This window comes from Acartia tonsa, chromosome 3 (genome assembly GCF_053477335.1).
Source record: "Acartia tonsa isolate MP-2025a chromosome 3, ASM5347733v1, whole genome shotgun sequence".
Classification (NCBI taxonomy): Eukaryota; Metazoa; Arthropoda; class Copepoda; order Calanoida; family Acartiidae; genus Acartia; species Acartia tonsa.
This window is the reverse complement of record NC_137262.1, coordinates 54,993,345-55,010,249: the sequence shown is the minus strand read 5'-3', so window position 1 is coordinate 55,010,249 and position 16,905 is coordinate 54,993,345. Positions and strand designations below refer to the sequence as shown.

General features: G+C 33.1%; 1 protein-coding gene across 2 annotated transcripts in view; it reads right to left on the bottom strand.

Moving 5' to 3' along the window:
• Nucleotides 1-493: 493 nt before the first annotated feature.
• The window catches only part of hyd (E3 ubiquitin-protein ligase hyd), a 41,216-nt gene continuing 24,804 nt past the window's right edge, over nucleotides 494-16,905 (bottom strand). For both annotated transcript variants that reach the window (XM_080154593.1, XM_080154594.1), the window contains exons 46-63: nucleotides 16,270-16,418; nucleotides 15,588-15,768; nucleotides 15,209-15,290; nucleotides 14,331-14,864; nucleotides 12,313-12,632; nucleotides 11,554-11,914; nucleotides 7,497-7,778; nucleotides 7,173-7,237; nucleotides 6,767-6,834; nucleotides 5,833-5,911; nucleotides 5,220-5,330; nucleotides 4,182-4,266; nucleotides 3,756-3,863; nucleotides 3,020-3,167; nucleotides 2,101-2,247; nucleotides 1,696-1,767; nucleotides 1,135-1,211; nucleotides 494-585 (exon numbers count right to left, since the gene is read on the bottom strand). In XM_080154593.1, coding sequence (XP_080010719.1) covers nucleotides 1,148-1,211; nucleotides 1,696-1,767; nucleotides 2,101-2,247; nucleotides 3,020-3,167; nucleotides 3,756-3,863; nucleotides 4,182-4,266; nucleotides 5,220-5,330; nucleotides 5,833-5,911; nucleotides 6,767-6,834; nucleotides 7,173-7,237; nucleotides 7,497-7,778; nucleotides 11,554-11,914; nucleotides 12,313-12,632; nucleotides 14,331-14,864; nucleotides 15,209-15,290; nucleotides 15,588-15,768; nucleotides 16,270-16,418 — 2,856 coding nt within the window. In that variant the 3' untranslated portion in view covers nucleotides 494-585; nucleotides 1,135-1,147. The remainder of the gene's footprint in view (nucleotides 586-1,134; nucleotides 1,212-1,695; nucleotides 1,768-2,100; nucleotides 2,248-3,019; nucleotides 3,168-3,755; nucleotides 3,864-4,181; nucleotides 4,267-5,219; nucleotides 5,331-5,832; nucleotides 5,912-6,766; nucleotides 6,835-7,172; nucleotides 7,238-7,496; nucleotides 7,779-11,553; nucleotides 11,915-12,312; nucleotides 12,633-14,330; nucleotides 14,865-15,208; nucleotides 15,291-15,587; nucleotides 15,769-16,269; nucleotides 16,419-16,905) is intronic.

Genomic DNA, 16,905 nt, shown 5'->3' with positions numbered 1-16,905 from the left:
AGAGACAAATAAGAAGTTTTGAAGTCGTAGCTTTACTATTCAAGTCAAACTTTGTTATTATAAATGGTAGAATCTTATTTTGACTTAACAAGAATATTTCTGTAAAAATAAGATATTATATTATTGACATCTTTGTACATTGAAATAAAAACAAAGTTTTGACAAAAGAATTTATTGATAATTCATATTCAACACATTTCAGAACATAATTGATATAATTCATAGCATAGTATTTACACAACAATTTATAACTGCGCTACTTCAATTACAATTTGGCTGTCCACAAGAAAAACATTTAAAGGAAAAAAATATATTCAAAAAGCCCATAAACGATTATAAACTTTTAAGTTGGTTCCCATTTAATTTTTTTTGTAGACATCTAAATAAAAAACTTCCCATGACTATTTCAAGCAGATTTTGTACAGCATAATTTATGAGATATTTCGGGCATTTTTTGGTAAAAAAAATAAATAAAATTGTCAGAAAAAAAGAATTTTGTATAAAATTTCGCCCAAAATATCTTTTAATGTTGTTTAGTATTGTGTACGATTCGTACATGATATACAGCTGTTTCAAAACAAAAAAGGGAGAGGTCATTTTCTAGTAAATCCCGTAAAGGTGTGTGTTATAAGGCCTAAAAATAGTAGTAGAACGATAAGGTGCTCTATATATTTGTATTTCCTATTGAATAGAACAATAGGGAAGAAATTTTTTTTTTTTTTTTGATAACCGTACCTGGAATATCTGAAATTTCTATCAAATGCTTTGTTTGGCTCAAACTGACACAAATAAAAAAAATATAATTATAATAAATCAACCTGTAAAGAATGACTTCTTCCTTTGTTTAATGGTATAGATTGTTCTTAACCTTTACCTTGTACCTATAGAAAACATTATTATTATAATTATATTTTTTTTAAATTTTTGTCAGTTTGAGCCAAACAAAGCGTTTGATAGAAATTTCGTATTTTTTTTAGATAATCCAGGTACGGTTATCAAAAAAAAAAAAAAAAATTTCCCTATTGTTCTATTCAATAGGGAATACATATATCTAGAGCACCTTATCGTTCTACTACTATTTTTAGGCCTTATAACACACACCTTTACGGGATTTACTAGAAAATGACCTCTCCCTTTAACTTTTATTTTATACGAATCCAAAGTTTTTAGTTTTGATAGCAAGTAACAGTTTGGCCTTCAGAATTTGTTTCCTGAAAAATATTCAATTAATTTTCGGTAAAAGACATGAGCGAAGATGAATAAAAAAGTTATAATTTCAAATAAAATTTTCGAATGAAAAACACTTCCAAGTTCCAATTAACATTTATAAAAGTCTGTCCAATACCAGGGAGGGAGGGGACATTGGCTGTTAATTACACTAATCCCCAAATTTTTTGTTGACGTTTTTTTTATTCCCTGGCTTAACAACTTTGGGGACTATTATCGAATTTTGATTGATTGGTTTATTTAGTTGAGTGTCCAAACATGTGTAAAATCAAATCAACATGTAGAAAATGAAGATAGATTTTTTTTTAGAATAGAGTATTGGTTTGGGATTAAGATTAAACAATAACTCTTTCCACAAACTACACACAAAGTAAAATATTTTGAGACACCTACCAACGCAAAATAGAAAAAAATTGTATAAAACTACATTGCGTCACCTAGCGAAACAAAACGAAACTAAATTATTACCTTGAATACAAAGGAATGTAAAGCCTAGAAATACACGTGTTGGCGGATGGAAGATGTGTATCGTCAGCGGGCCTACAAATAAAATTATATTATACCTAGCAATTTTTAATATGGTGCTTTGAGCAACTAATTGAAAATATTAGTGGGGGCTTAGTTTCCCCCCCTTATATGCCTAAACCCTGCGTATCCACGCAACACCAATTATAACCTAATCTAACATTATCTGTCCGTCGAATCTGTCTAGTCTGTTAACAATGTTTGTCTATTTTTTTATATACCTGTCATTTAATTTGTCTGTGTTTCTAGCTATCCTTCTATCAGTCTAAATATATAAATCTATGCATAAAACTCACTGTTTGCTGTCTAGATGTCCATTCCTGTACAACTATCTATCTATCTCTGTACCTGATGGTAACACTAGGCATCGGCTGGAAGCCCTCCTCGCTGGCAGGCAGGGCAGGTGAACCTGTCCAGAAGTAGACCAGGTCCTGGCGCTCCAGGGGAGACATCTTCTCAATCACAGACCACAGCCAACGTTTGAAGGTTACAAGCCTAAATGCAACAAGAAATAATGCAAAAATTAAAATGCTCTTGTTGTGATTTCATTTACTTAGGTTTTTTTATTTATGGAGATTGGATATACATTTTGGTTTATAATTCATTCTTCTAGTGGGAAGGGAGGGGATGAGGTAAAGGGCGGGGGGGGGGGGGTATAGTTATTTTAGCTTTAGCCAGCTGGGAGTATCACTTTATTAGATTACATAAAAATCTGGTGCATCATCTTACGTAATTATGTAACAATTGAGGGACAATAATATGATGTAGAATAATGATTAATAGCCGAAGACTTTCTTTTTATAACTTAAACCTGACTGCAAATGGCAGGTATCATTCTTTAATAAACCCTAAAAATGGAACCTAACCAATGTTTACAATGTCAATAATGCTCTGGTAGAATGATTGCACATGGATGTCCCATACTAATGACGTCGCTAGGATGATGCAGTGTTAAATAAACTAGAATTATTCAGAAACGCAACTCTGGTAAATTATCAGGGAAAAGACAATAATAGTTATTTCTCGCATCGTATTATAAACAGCTTTCCGCGGATATAGAATGTACAACTATAAGAATAAGACCAGTTTTTTTGCCCCGAGATGCCGAAGGCACGGGCTAAAAAAACTGGTTTTAATATAATGATTGTACATTTCTATATTCGTAGAAAACTGGATGTAATACGATGCTAGACATAGTTTTTTCGTATGGATGAGAACCGGTTCCTATCCACCGGATTCGAATGAATACGAGAAAAAATTAACTTACATTTCAGGAGATTCCTGAGACTCATCATTGAAGGAAGTGTAAGAGATAAGAGTTTGAACATTGATGTCCCCAACTCCGTTGAGCAGTAGGCGCAGGTCCTCGCTGGTTAATCCATCCAGGGCACGCGTGGGGATCACATCAAATAAACCTAAACATAAATTCGATAATAGTTATAAATTACCGCATCCTATTATATACAGCTTTCCCGCGCGGATATTAAAAATAGATTAAAACCAGTTTTGTTAGCCACGAGTGTTCAAAGACCCGGGCTAACAAAACTGGTATTCATTTTAGGATTTTATTTTAATATTCATGGAAAATTGTCTGAAATACGATGCTATACATGATTTATCAGAATTGCTGAGAACAAGCGGTTATGAATAGGTTTCAATGCCATACTAATGTATAAAAGTAGAACAAAGTGAAAATCCAAATTCAATCAGCAATGCTGTTATTTGAAAAGACCGTCCTTTGTCAAAGGATATAGCAGTCACCAAAAGCTTATTAAGATTGTATTCTAAGGACATTTTACACTGTTCAAACCAACTTTGCAGTGTAGAAACACATTAAACTATTTTAACGGATTTTAAAAATTTACAAAACTTGCCAACACATTTATTTCGATGCCAGTCTAAGATTCAAATAATTAAGTTTGTTTGTTTGATTACCCATAGTTTCTTGGAGCTTGCACCTCAAACTCCTGAAGTATTGAGAAACATTAAAACCTAATGCTCACCATCTTTAAGATTATCTAGAGCTTTCTTCTGAGATTTGACCATTCTATATTCTGAATATTTGCAGATATAGCTTGGTAATGTCACCGGGGTTACCTCTCTTTCACGGCCTTAAAACAGAGATAGAATTATCAAAATGTTAAAACTAAAAGCGAGAGAAATAATTTAAGATTAAATGATGAAATAAACGTTATAGATATTGATACATTTAGGAATTAAATTTTGGTATATGAAAAATATTTACATTGGCTAAAACCTATTACCATGTTTAGTTTTAGGCTTGTTCTTGGTCTATTTGCAAATATTTCACTATTTGTGCAAAAATTACCAATGTTCTTAAAACATTTATAATCATATCTTTAATTATATGGAAATATAATGTTCAATAAAATATATTCAATACCACCATAGTTTTAATTGAATCTTACCATTAGTAACTAGTTCTACAGTTCCGCCTCCTTCTTCATCACAGAGATCAATACTCATACATAACTCCAATGAATTCAAATATTCCTAGATAATAGAGATAATTAGAGTGACTATCTTCATCACAGAGATCAATACTCATACATAACTCCAATGAATTCAAATATTCCTAAATAATGGAGATAATTAGAGTGTTAACAACTATCTTTATCACAGAGATCAATACTCATACATAATTCTAATGAGTTCAAATATTCCTGCATAATAGAGATAATTAGAGTGATAACAACTATCTTCATCACAGAGATCAATACTCATACATAAATCCAATGAATTCAAATATTCCTAAATAATAGAGATAATTAGAGTGATAACAACTATCTTTATCACAGAGATCAATACTCATACATAACTCCAATGAATTCAAATATTCCTAGATAATAGAGATAATTAGAGTGACTATCTTCATCACAGAGATCAATACTCATACATAACTCCAATGAATTCAAATATTCCTAAATAATGGAGATAATTAGAGTGTTAACAACTATCTTTATCACAGAGATCAATACTCATACATAATTCTAATGAGTTCAAATATTCCTAAATAATAGAGATAATTAGAGTGATAACAACTATCTTTATCACAGAGATCAATACTCATACATAACTCCAATGAATTCAAATATTCCTAAATAATGGAGATAAGTAGAGTGATAACAACTATCTTCATCACATTGATCCATACTCATACATAACTCCAATGAATTCAAATATTCCTAGATAATAAAAATAATTAGAGTGATAATAGCACAGATCACTATTTAAACAAAACTACAATGAATTCATAAATATTTTGTCGTATTTTCACAGTAGATTTTCTCCTATTTCCAGCCCCTGCGGGGCAATCATCTAACCCAAAATAACCTAACCTTAAATAACCTTTCAAAAGCTGCTGTGAAGATACGACGAAACGCCCCCTTAAGAGGCGTTGCCTCAAAAGGGACTATACCCCAATTTTCTATCTATCTATCTATTACCTTGGAATCTGTAGCTGTCTCCATATCTGTTAGTAGTTGTCTGAAACTCTCATACACCACAGGATCAAAGAATGCCAAATCATGAAATTTGATGGTTCGACCCAACAAATACTAAAAAAAAAAAAATTGTGTTAGGTACATTTTATTAGTCACTTAAAATAATGGCAGATAAATACAGAAAATATGAAGAAAGTCACCTTTTCGCGTATTTTTCTTAAAGATGTGTGTTAGTGTTTAGTCAAATGCACTTAAATAATTTTGACCAAATATATATATGAATTAAACATTTTGACTTAATAAGCGCATTTGACTAAACACTAACAGACAGTTTTATTGGAAAATCTGCGAAAAAAGTGACCCTCTTGCTCTGTTATTTTTTATTAACTTTTATGTATCTAATTTATTGTTAGAAAAACAAGGATGACAACATCCATAAGTAGCGACACGAAAATATTTCAAGATATCAAGAAAACAAACAACAAATTAACATATATAACAGATGCTCATAATTTTAAATCATAGGATACGTCATAAATAATTCAAGAAGCACATTTTATTCAACAAAACAGCCCCTTTTTCTACATAAAAATTATAGAAATGAATAAAACTTTACCTTTAATACATGTCTGTTGAGGAACAAGGGACATAGTTCATTTTGTAGGAGACACAGACCAAGCAGTCTTCCAACATTTCTAAAAACATAAATATTGTTTTTCAAAGGTTTTTTTTTCAGTGATGGAGGGGTAATCGGTCTGTAAATTATGCTTTTATAAAAATGAACTCTAAGGGGGGGGGGGGGGGGTTAATGCAACCATCTCGTAATCAATGTATAAATGGCACTTAGAGTTCGAATTTTGATTTGAAATTTTGCATGAGTAATCCTTGGTAGTTCTATTTTCCCTAAATCGAACAAAAAGTTAGAAAAAGTAACGGCTAACGACTGGCGGCTCAGCCGTTCAGCCATTTTTTTGGCTTTTTTCTATGCAAATCCATCACAAAACCTATCTCCATATAATACCCTTTGCTGCTCCAAAACGTTTTCAAACGATTCTAGTCGGTAGTTGTTGGTATATAAATCTAAAAAAATGTTTTTGTATCATTTCACATGATTTAAAGCAAAAATATGTTTTAAGATGTTGATTTCTACGTAATTTATGTCAGATTCGCCCTAAAAATAGCCAAAAAACGAGCCGTTAGCCGTTACTTTATCAACTTTTTGTTCGATTTAGGGAAAATAGACCTACCAAGGATTACTCATGCAAAATTTCAGATCGAAATTCGATTCTAAGTGCCATTTATACATTGATTACGAGATGGTTGCATTAACCCCCCCTCCCCCTTAGTTGGCTTAAAGCGGTGGGAACTCTTATTAAACCTGGCCTTGATTAAGTTGAACAAAAATTGTTAGTCCAATCTTTTCCATTGATAATTTTAATCTACATAAGGGTTCATTTTGTTTACAGTAGTTGAGTTTGTACATCAATTTACCTCCATTGTCTTATACTTTTAGATTGCTTGTATTAATAAAGTTTTAAAAAATTTCCAACCTGAATGCATTTAATCTGATTTCTGTTGGTTTGCCCTGTCTTGGAGAATAGAATCCCTTCTTACCAGGCTATACAAAAATAAAATTGATCAATTGATACATCAACGATAAAGCTACTCTATTTATCTAGGACTAAGACTTGCGCTATTTAAGCTAAAACATTTCTGCATACCTAACATGACACTTTGATTGAAGAACTTTGACCTTAAATTCTAACTTTGTAATATCAATTTGGTTTAGTTAAAATATCACACATAATGTTAAACAGCATTTATGACCTTTTCGACGTCTATTGGATTGACGCTATTTGGGACCATAGTCGAATCTATTTACTTTAACACTCTATGATAAAGTGTGACTATCTGATTATCTTTTTATAAATCTCATTATCTATCTATCTACAATACCTGATAAAACAAAGGAGATAAATCTTCTCCATCTACTTCAGTTTTACTTGGCTCTCCACCAGTCCCTATAACAATGTATACAGTAGGTAATCCTTGTTATTGTCAAACATTAAGATTTTTAGAAAATTGGGCGTTTTATTCCTGTTTGAAAGTTTTAAAACACACAACTTTACAGAAAATAAGCAGAAATTGTGACAAAAATATGCCAAAAGTTTATAAATCTAAAGCATCAATTGTTTTTATCCTATAATTCAACTTGTAAACGTTATAAACAGAAGAATTTGTTAATATTTTATTTCAGTAGGTTCCTAAAGAAACTTTTACCTGAAAGTAAATCCTTCTTTACCGACGAAGGACTTGAAGTGAGGCTGAAAACATCCAGCCTAGAATTATCATCTCCCAGGGAAAGTGGCCCAGTACCTGGCGGTACCTCCAGATCACTGCCGACCCCGGCGGAGCCGCCAGAAGCGGACTGGCTGCCTCCGCCGGTTGAACCACCGCCAGAGGTTAGGATTATGTCGACAGCTTCTTCTACACGGTCACGGAGGCTGTCTTCTGTGGCTAGTAAGAGCAACAGGTGGGCAGGAGAAAGCTCTAACAACATTCCTGTATAAAAAAAATAATAATAAATCAGACCGAAGGGATTCAAGTAAAAATAGGAATGGTAAAAAAGTGAAACTTTGATCAGGGTCAAAGAACAGTGATTCTGACAGACATTTTTAAGTGAAAATTCCCCCACAACCAACTTTTTTTTCCTTCCACCCCCATTCTTACCCATTTAGTTACAATTTTTTTTAACGCAAAGTGGCTTACCAAAAAATATCTAAATTTTAGCAATTTCAAATGAAATTAATTTGCTAAATCACCTTCTTTGATAAACCTTCCATATTTTAGCTTTAACGTACCACATATCAATTTTGGAAAGTAAATACTTTCTTGAAGCCAATCTTAACGAGGAAGGTATTTTTGGAAAGGGGAAAAAGTGCAGAAAACACCTATGTAAATTAGAAAATCCGCAGAAATCATTTTCAAAAGTTATTTGCAAACATTTGCAATGTTAATTTGCAAAATTAATTTCATGCCTTAAATGACATATTTTGAAATAAATGTTCTTATGAAAGTTTTTATCTATGAGTTTAGGACATGTTCAAGACATACATTTTATTTTCAGTGTTAGTTTTTTCGCCCTACGTGTGAAAAAAGGCATTTCTCACATTTTATTATAGAAAATTGCATATAAACACAAAAATAATTTTTTTCTGCAGTAAACATAATAATTGGTATAAAATCTATCATTTTAAATGCAAAAGTCAGATACTGAATCCTTTTTAGAGCGAATATATTGCAAAAAGTAACCAGGGCATTTTAGCAAAGTATGAATATTTAAAGAAATAAATACTTTTTATTATTAATATACATATTATATAAATGTAAAAAGAGAGAGAAAAAAAACTATAAAACAAGGTATATGTTTTTTTCACTCTATCATTGAATAAAATGCACTTTTAGGTTTGATTATAAGCAACGCATCACATAAAAACTCATTTTTTACAGTTATTAAACAAAATCAATGCAATTCTACAATCAAGGTAGTTTTATAAAGCAGTAATCCTTTTTGTAGCTATATTTTTTGCCAAATTTATTCTTTATTTTTATAAATAAACTTAATTAAAATCTAATGATTTGAGATTTCGTAATAAAGAACTTCATATTTTTACTGTTTAGACATATAAATTTCAAAGAAAAAGATTAAATCCTTTAAGTTTGAATAAAACTTTATTCATTTACATAATAAAAACGTTAAAATCATTAAAGAATCTAAAAAAAGAAAAAAATAAGTAATTTTTATAAATGTTTTTGTGTCGTCTTTATAAACTCTTTCCTCTTTTGTTATTAGACCAGCGGTGTATATTCTGCATGGGATCCCCTGCTCAGGGGGGGGGAAAAAAAATAAAAAATAAGTGGTCGGAGGGGAAAAAAATGTAAAAATTAAGAAAACTGAAAACATTTTTCCATTTCGCCCCCCTCCTTGGTTAAAAAAAAACTAAAAAAATGTGTGGTAGGAGGGATAAAATAAATAAAATATAGAGTTCTTTAAATATTTTTCTATTTTCCCCCCTACTTTTTAAGAAAAATCTAGGGGGGAAAAAAATAAAAAATTTTGTAGCAGGGGAAAAAAAATAAATCTTGTGCAGAATATACACCCCTGTATTAGACTGATAGAATTTAAAATTATAAATAACACTTGTTGGGCCTATCATATTATATAAACTTAGTAAGATATTTTGTCAGTATCTTAAGGTTTGATACTGCTATTCTGGTTGAGTTCTCCATTTTAGGGAAACTTTACATTGGTCCCGGTATGGGTTTAAGCTATTTTACGTTCCCTTCTTAACCCTTCAGAAAACAGAGCCCCTAGAGATAAATAAATTGAAATTATTTTAACCTAAGCAGTCGGACCCCTTCCAAAGCTTAACCCTTAACAGTTGGGCCTCTTGCCGCACCTTTATCGGCCAGGGGGAGGGGGGGGGGCGTTCAATGCCTCCCCCCCCTATTATCTCACTTCCTATTACAGCTAAAAGGCTTAAAATTTTTGTGCATGCCCTCTGTTTGATAATGAATTTCCGACTATAAGTGAGTGAAAGTCAATTTTTGCTTCCTTCGCCCTTTTATTTAATAACCTTTGTTTGTAGGTCCTTTTTTACTAAAAAAATTAAAACAGCTGTCATTTTCTTATTTTATCTTGTTCATACAATGTTTATTTTTATGTAAATTTTATAATAGAAATCTCAAAACATAAATTTCGGCAGCTGCAAGCCGCCGAAATCGGCGGTTGGAGATAAAAACCTGGATAAACCTGCCAGGTTTGCTGGCATCCTGTGCCCGCCAGGGTGGAGATATACAAAAAAAATCTAACTCTCAGTTAGGACTGTTAAGGGTTAAGTGGATGGGTTGGGACTTGGGGGGGGGGGGGGGGGGGGTAAAATAACATTATAAAACATACTAGAGGCTGCACCTCTTGCATCTAGGGACTCTATAATCGAAGGAATATGAAAGTGCAGAAAAAACAATACCCAGACTTATTTATAAAACTGAAATAGCCTAAAACTATTTCAGGGCATATATGAAGGTTTACTACAAAAAGCTTACTACTTTAAATAATAGGATATAAATGGTTAAATATATACATACATTATTACATGGAAACATAGATATGTTAATAAAGATACAGATATTTTTATATATGTATAAAAAGAAGAGACAGACTTTTGGTTATAAATAAAACTTTAAATAATTAAAGTAATCAATTTTCCTAAGAATATTCCTTTTATATGTGAAAGGATGAGTAGCTTGCAACAGCTGATAACAGTTTTTGCTGATAACTTTTGCTGTGCACTGGCACTTTTGCCATGTTTTTGAAAAGTCAAAATGAATGGCCTCACCACACTGTTCACTTAAAAATCCTAGTTGTTTTCCCTTTGAGTATCTTAGAGCATCAATGATATGACATAAAATAACATGGGCTTTTAAAGTGATTGATACATTACAGTTTAGATATTTCTGCTTTAGATTTTATAGGTTATTTTAGGTTAGGTTAGGTTATATTTGGTTAGGTGATTGCCCCACAGAGTTAGGTAATTGGCTCCACAGGGTTAGGGCCCCCCCCGCAAGGGCTAGAAATAGGAGATAAGCTACTGTTTTAAATACAAAGAATCGCCCTATAAGGTGCGATGTTTTGAAAAGGACTACACCCGATTATTTTTATATTACTATGTCACCTCACTTTTTAATAATTCACTATATTTTTCAAAAACCTTTTTTTCACCCTTATAATTAAAAATTTCTTTTGCCCACAGGGAGAAAATATTCTTTTTTTTCTTTCTAGGTATATCAAATGGCTGGATTTTATTAATCATTACGACATGCATGTTTAAATATAAAATAGAGACAATGCGGTTTTTTTTAATGTACAAAAGTAATTTTATTACAAGAAAAAAAGAGTATCTTTCATTAGAACTAAAAGTAGCTTTTTGTTCATGTTAAAAATCCTTTTTATGTTTCTCAGAAAAGAATATTATAAAATACATACATGCCTGAAAATTAGTTTAAAAACTTCGTATTAAACAGGAAAAAGAAACTAAGTCGTCATTATATTTATTGTTTGTTCTTTTTGGTGTAAGGTTTTTTTTAATGAAACTTTTTTGGATCTCGTTAATTCGATTTCTGCGGATTTTCTAGTTGCTAGAAATGAAATCTACGCATCTTTTTTAGCTAGATGGCATTTGTCTGGTTAAGATAGGATAAAAAATTCTTTGGTTGGTTAAATTTAATAAGTGTGGTACTAGACCTCCTTCAAATTCTATCTGTAGTAAAAGGTTACCTGTAATTTTTCCCGCCAAACTGGGACGGAGAGTCTGTACCCGCGGGTACAATCTTTCACCGAGTTGAATCTGATGGCTGGACAAGTGGTCATTACTTCCCCCCTCACCATTCATATAAAATGGACGGGCATCGTAGTTCAACCGATTATCGCGGCCGCTTGACCGCTTACCGCCCGCCGCACGCGTGCGGTTGCCGCGCAGCCGCTGGATCAGGCTCATCTGCATGGCTTTGGCCTGGGTGCCGGCCTGTGCGGGCTCCAGGTTGGGTATGGCAGCGTTGACCAGTAATGCCTCGGCCAGAGCCGTGTAGAAAGATCTGGCTACGCCGCTACCCTCTCCAGGCTCATTCTGGAACATCACCTGAAATATTTTAATTTATCAATGCAACACGTTCTTGAGAGAAAATTATCCTGATTTAAAAGTGACAGGATGTTGGTAGAGTCTACAACGAAGGATATAACCAATGAACCGAAATGGTTCTCCTTTACAGTGGGCTTCTTAGGGGTCCTGGAAAGGTTTATGACTATTTTGGATGTGGTACCTCCACCCTCCCGAGAAGATTTACCATAAAAATAAAAATATAAAGTACCCTTTTATGAAGGGCGTAGCCGCTATATAGTAATTTGTCTAAAGAAAAAATTAATATTTCATATCAAAATAACAAAACTGAATTGAATTAAGATTATTTAATAATTAAAGAATTGTATGGAATAAAGATTTACAGTAACAAAACTTATGCTCTAACTAAACCGACATACCTTTACTCTGTTAACAACCATGGGAGGGTGAGACATGGAGCGCTTTGTGTGATTCTGATAATGATTGTTAAACTCCTTAAATGCCGTGATAATCAACTGAGACCTTTCCCGCTCAATCTTATTCAGGGTCAAGTCGCTTGTACGCGAGTTGCGCAGCTTCTCCATCTCTTTGCGGAATTTGGCCTCTTTGACGGGGAAGCCGCCTAGCTCGGATATGATGCTGCCAGGTTCGAGCCCCACGCTGTCCACAAAAACACGTCCAAATAGGTCCAGGGTTAGTCTATACCTTCCAAGTAAGGCGTCATATGGGACTCCAAGACCTAAAATGAAAAAAAGAATAAAAATTAATTGACTTGTATGTATATTTCAAATTCAATTATTATACATATGACAACGTTTATGTAAGTGGATTATAGAAGAAAAAAACAATTACAATTAATCATAATGCAAAAAAGAACATAAAGTCAGTCATAAGTAAATAATTGCGACTTGACACCTCATTTATGACCATTAGTCAAGTTTGAGGGTTTACCCAAGCCGCGGTTTGTGTTTTCTGATAAGGGAGTAAACCCCCCTGGAGATATGATTGCAAAATTAAATGTGACTTAACTGGTGGTTATTATGTAGTTATATTGTGATTATAAATGTAGTTATTAATGTAGTTATATTGTAGTTATATATGTAGTTATTATTGTAGTTATAATGAAGTTTTTTAAGTAAAAAAATTGTAGAAATAATGAATGTCATTTAAAGTGTAAAAATATGCTGATTTGTGTGTTTAGAAGAAAATTATGCTGATTGTATCATAAATAAAAAAAATTTTATTGTGATATTTAGAAGGAAGCTACTCTATATTTAGATGTTTAAATTGTTTGCAGCTGTGATTTATTAAAATGGAATGTGGTGGCCTTTTAGGATACTGTAATTTGGTCTGGAGAAGTTTACATTGCTGACATTTTTGTTAAATCATCTATACAATATTGACATTCCTGAAAGTTTAGGTTAATATATGTAGTCATAAATAGATAAATGCCCTTGCCCTCTTAAGCATAATCTAAAGACTAATTTTGGGAGACCTTTATAATAGAAAATGCTAACCCGACATCTTAGCTAGCAAAATTCTGATACTAGGCCATTGTTGTCATGTTTATTACAGAATGAATGATGTAAGTATAATTTTATAACTAATGTCTAGCAGATTAAGAATTGAACATGGTGGCCGATTAGGATACATTATTTTAGGTTTGAAGTTGATATTGGTGACATTTGCTGTTAAATCTACTTAATAAAAAACGCCTCTGAAATTTTAAATTATCATATGTAGTCAAAATAGATTCATGCCCCACACCATTAAGCGTAAATCTAAGGACTAGTTTTTGGAGACCTACATAAAACCTAGAAAAATGCTAACCCACACACTTAGAAAGCAGAATTCTGATGCTAGGCCAATTTTGTTATGAATATTCAGAAGTGAGTGTTGTAAGCATGATTTTACAACTAATGTCTGGCAGATTAAGTTATATTAGAAGATTTGATGGAAGATTAATTTTTTGAAGGCTAAGTTGACTATGAAATATTACTTATTTTCTTGGGATAAGTGGCCGTTTTAGGTAAAATATTTTAAATTTGAAGAATTTTATTTTTATAAATGAAGGCAAAGATGACATAGTAGCGATTTTAATTTATGAGGATTATGAAATTTTGAAGATGAAGTGTTGATATTGTTTTAGAAATGTGGTTGACATTGAATTGGGTTTGTAGGATGTAGATATTTTCACTTAGATCCATTTTGAGTTGTAGTTTATTTTTTGTGTGAAGTTACTCACTTAAGTCACAAGTGAGTTTACTGCAGCTTTCACATTGTGCATGCGACTGTATGCTCTGAGAGCTAACACTTAAATTTGTATACAATTTATATTTGATATGAGTGAGCATTGTCCCAGTATCACACAATAAATTAACGCCCCCCCCCCCTAAATAAAAAAACCTTTCCTAATTAAGTAGGTATAAATATTTACCTGCACCAATATAAACATTTCTAGGTCTGCTAGTCTCCACCGTAACATTAGCAGACACATCCTGGCTATCCTCAGATCTTTCACAGGACGTGTTCGGGACAACCAGAATTTCCGGGGCACCAGCCGCGGCGGAATCCGACTTGCTATCCACCAGCTGGCTGGCCACGCCGGCCAGCGTTGCCAGACGGTCATCTTCAATCTCCATACGTTCACTCTCTCTGGCAGCCTCGCGGAGCAGCATCATTTTCTTTGGACTGGTGAAGCTGCTGGCGGACGAACTGCCTGTAGCGCCTGACGGCTGTTGTGAAGGTCTACTGCTACTGCTGCCAGCTCCGCTGCTTCCACTTGGTTCATCTAACTGGACAAGGCTGTAGATATCCTGGTTGCCTGCAGCGGCTAAATCACTGCCAGAGGCGGCTAGAGCATCGTCAGCTTTCATGCTGAGGTCTTGAGGTTCGTCGTCAGCACGACGTTGGTCGCTGCTGCTGCCACCAGAGGCTGCGTCCACTGACCTTCCGCTGGCTGTGTCACCACCTTAGATTGGGTACCATTTAATTTAGTTTTAAATATAAAGAATTTTTAGAAAAAGGGTACGCTTTACTTAAATAACATAAATAAATATTCCCTACTTCGCTTTTAGGTAAATTAATCCAGAGAGAGAGGGGACAATGGGATGTTTATAACACTAGCCACCAAAGATTAGGCCAACGTTTTCTTATTCGTTGGCCTAAAAATTTAAGTTAAGTGTTCAAAAGTTTCAACTACTAATTTAATCTACAAAGAGGTAATTTTGTGTAACATTTTTGGGGATGTTCAACAATTTATCGGCCATCGTCTTATCCCTTTGGGTCCCTGAAATTAACCTTCAAGATTCAAACCTCTAGGGCTAGGTGTATCTAGAACCATATCTGTATCTTCAGGGGTATAACCACCATCTTCTACATCTTCTACCATACTCTGCAGAAATAAAAACTTAACCTGTTGTAATTTACAAAATAAAATGTTTTCTTTGCTTATTTGATTTTTTATATGTTATTTTAATCTACACACTAAGAATAGTTTTTAGGTAATGATTACTGATTAGGTCATGTTAATTGCATATTAAAAGTTTGCTTGCTAAGGAATAGGTATGTAAATCTTTCATGTCTTACAAAGCTAAAAAGATTTGTACTTATGAATAAGAGAAGCAAGATCATCTTGGATTAACCTGTCACTGTAACCTTAAAACTAAGAAAAATATGTTAGGTTTTTTTCCTGTGTAAAAGTTCTGGAGGCTTCTTCATCTGCCTCTAGGGGCGTGGGTGTAAAATCCAAATTAAATTCACTGTTGCCACCTCGGGATGATAAACTTAACTTGGTTGGCAATAATTTGATAGAGTTGCCATTGTTGGATTCTCTATCCAACTGGTTCCTTGCAATGCCAAATAATTCTTCTCTCCTAAATGAAAATGATCATGTTAATTTTACGCGCATATCCTTTGATATTAAGTTCTAACCTTGGACTCTAAAAAAGGAGCTGCGGCTGTTTGTAGGCCAAGGTATTTCCCCTGTTATCGTGTAATAAAACTATGAGATAATAGGTTTTATCAGAACAACATGAACATTTTGATGTATTTAGTATGACGTGTTGTAAGAATTAACATTTCAACTTTACAGAAATAAAAAATTCAGGGAAACAAGAATGACAACATCAATCAAACATTTCTGCGATTATTAAAATTAAAAATCATTTATACCAGTTTTATTAGACTGGGCCTAAGGCCACTCAGGTCTAACAAAACTGGTTTTAATCTTATAATTAAATTTTCATTTTAATAAACGCGTAAAAGCTATCTAAAATACGATTAGATAAATAACTATCATAAACCTGGACAAAATTTAGAAGAAATGTGTGGCCATATACATACATTAGCCTAATCGTTTTAAAAGGACATACTACCTAGCGGTGGGTGTAAGTAATTGAGGTTGATCTGCTAGTGGCAGAGCTTCATTCAGAGGTGTAGTGTAAGGATCACAGGGTGGACAGCCCAGACAAAGTGTAGAGTCGGTACGCTTGAAAAAGTCTTTTCTTTTCTGCCTTGCTTCAGCCTAAATTAAAATAATGTGTATTTTAGGTACCTAGTCAATAAAAACACAGCTGTATCTAAGATTATGAAAGCTAAGTTATATCTAAATAAATAAAACTAAACTATAGCTTGTTATTTTAGGTAAATACAAGCAGATGTCCCCTAGCATCTAGGAGGTTTGTAGGTGTAGGGAATGATAGAAAAAAAAGCATCCTTAAAATATATAAATAAATCGGATCATTAGTTAAAGTCTTAAGCTTTATACAAATATAAACCTTGGTCCTTAATACTTAATATAATATGAATGTGTCTTTTAAATTGTGCTTTTTTTTATCACCCTGAATATTTATGGTTAATCTATATGTTAATCCCCAGTATATAATACCAGCAGCACTTTAAAATGGAAACCTTTCCCCTCAAGTAGTTATAAACCTTTCCAGTACCTATAAAAAGCTAGATTGTAAAGAAGAACCATATTGGTTTCGCAGTTAGGGATATCCTTCAGCACA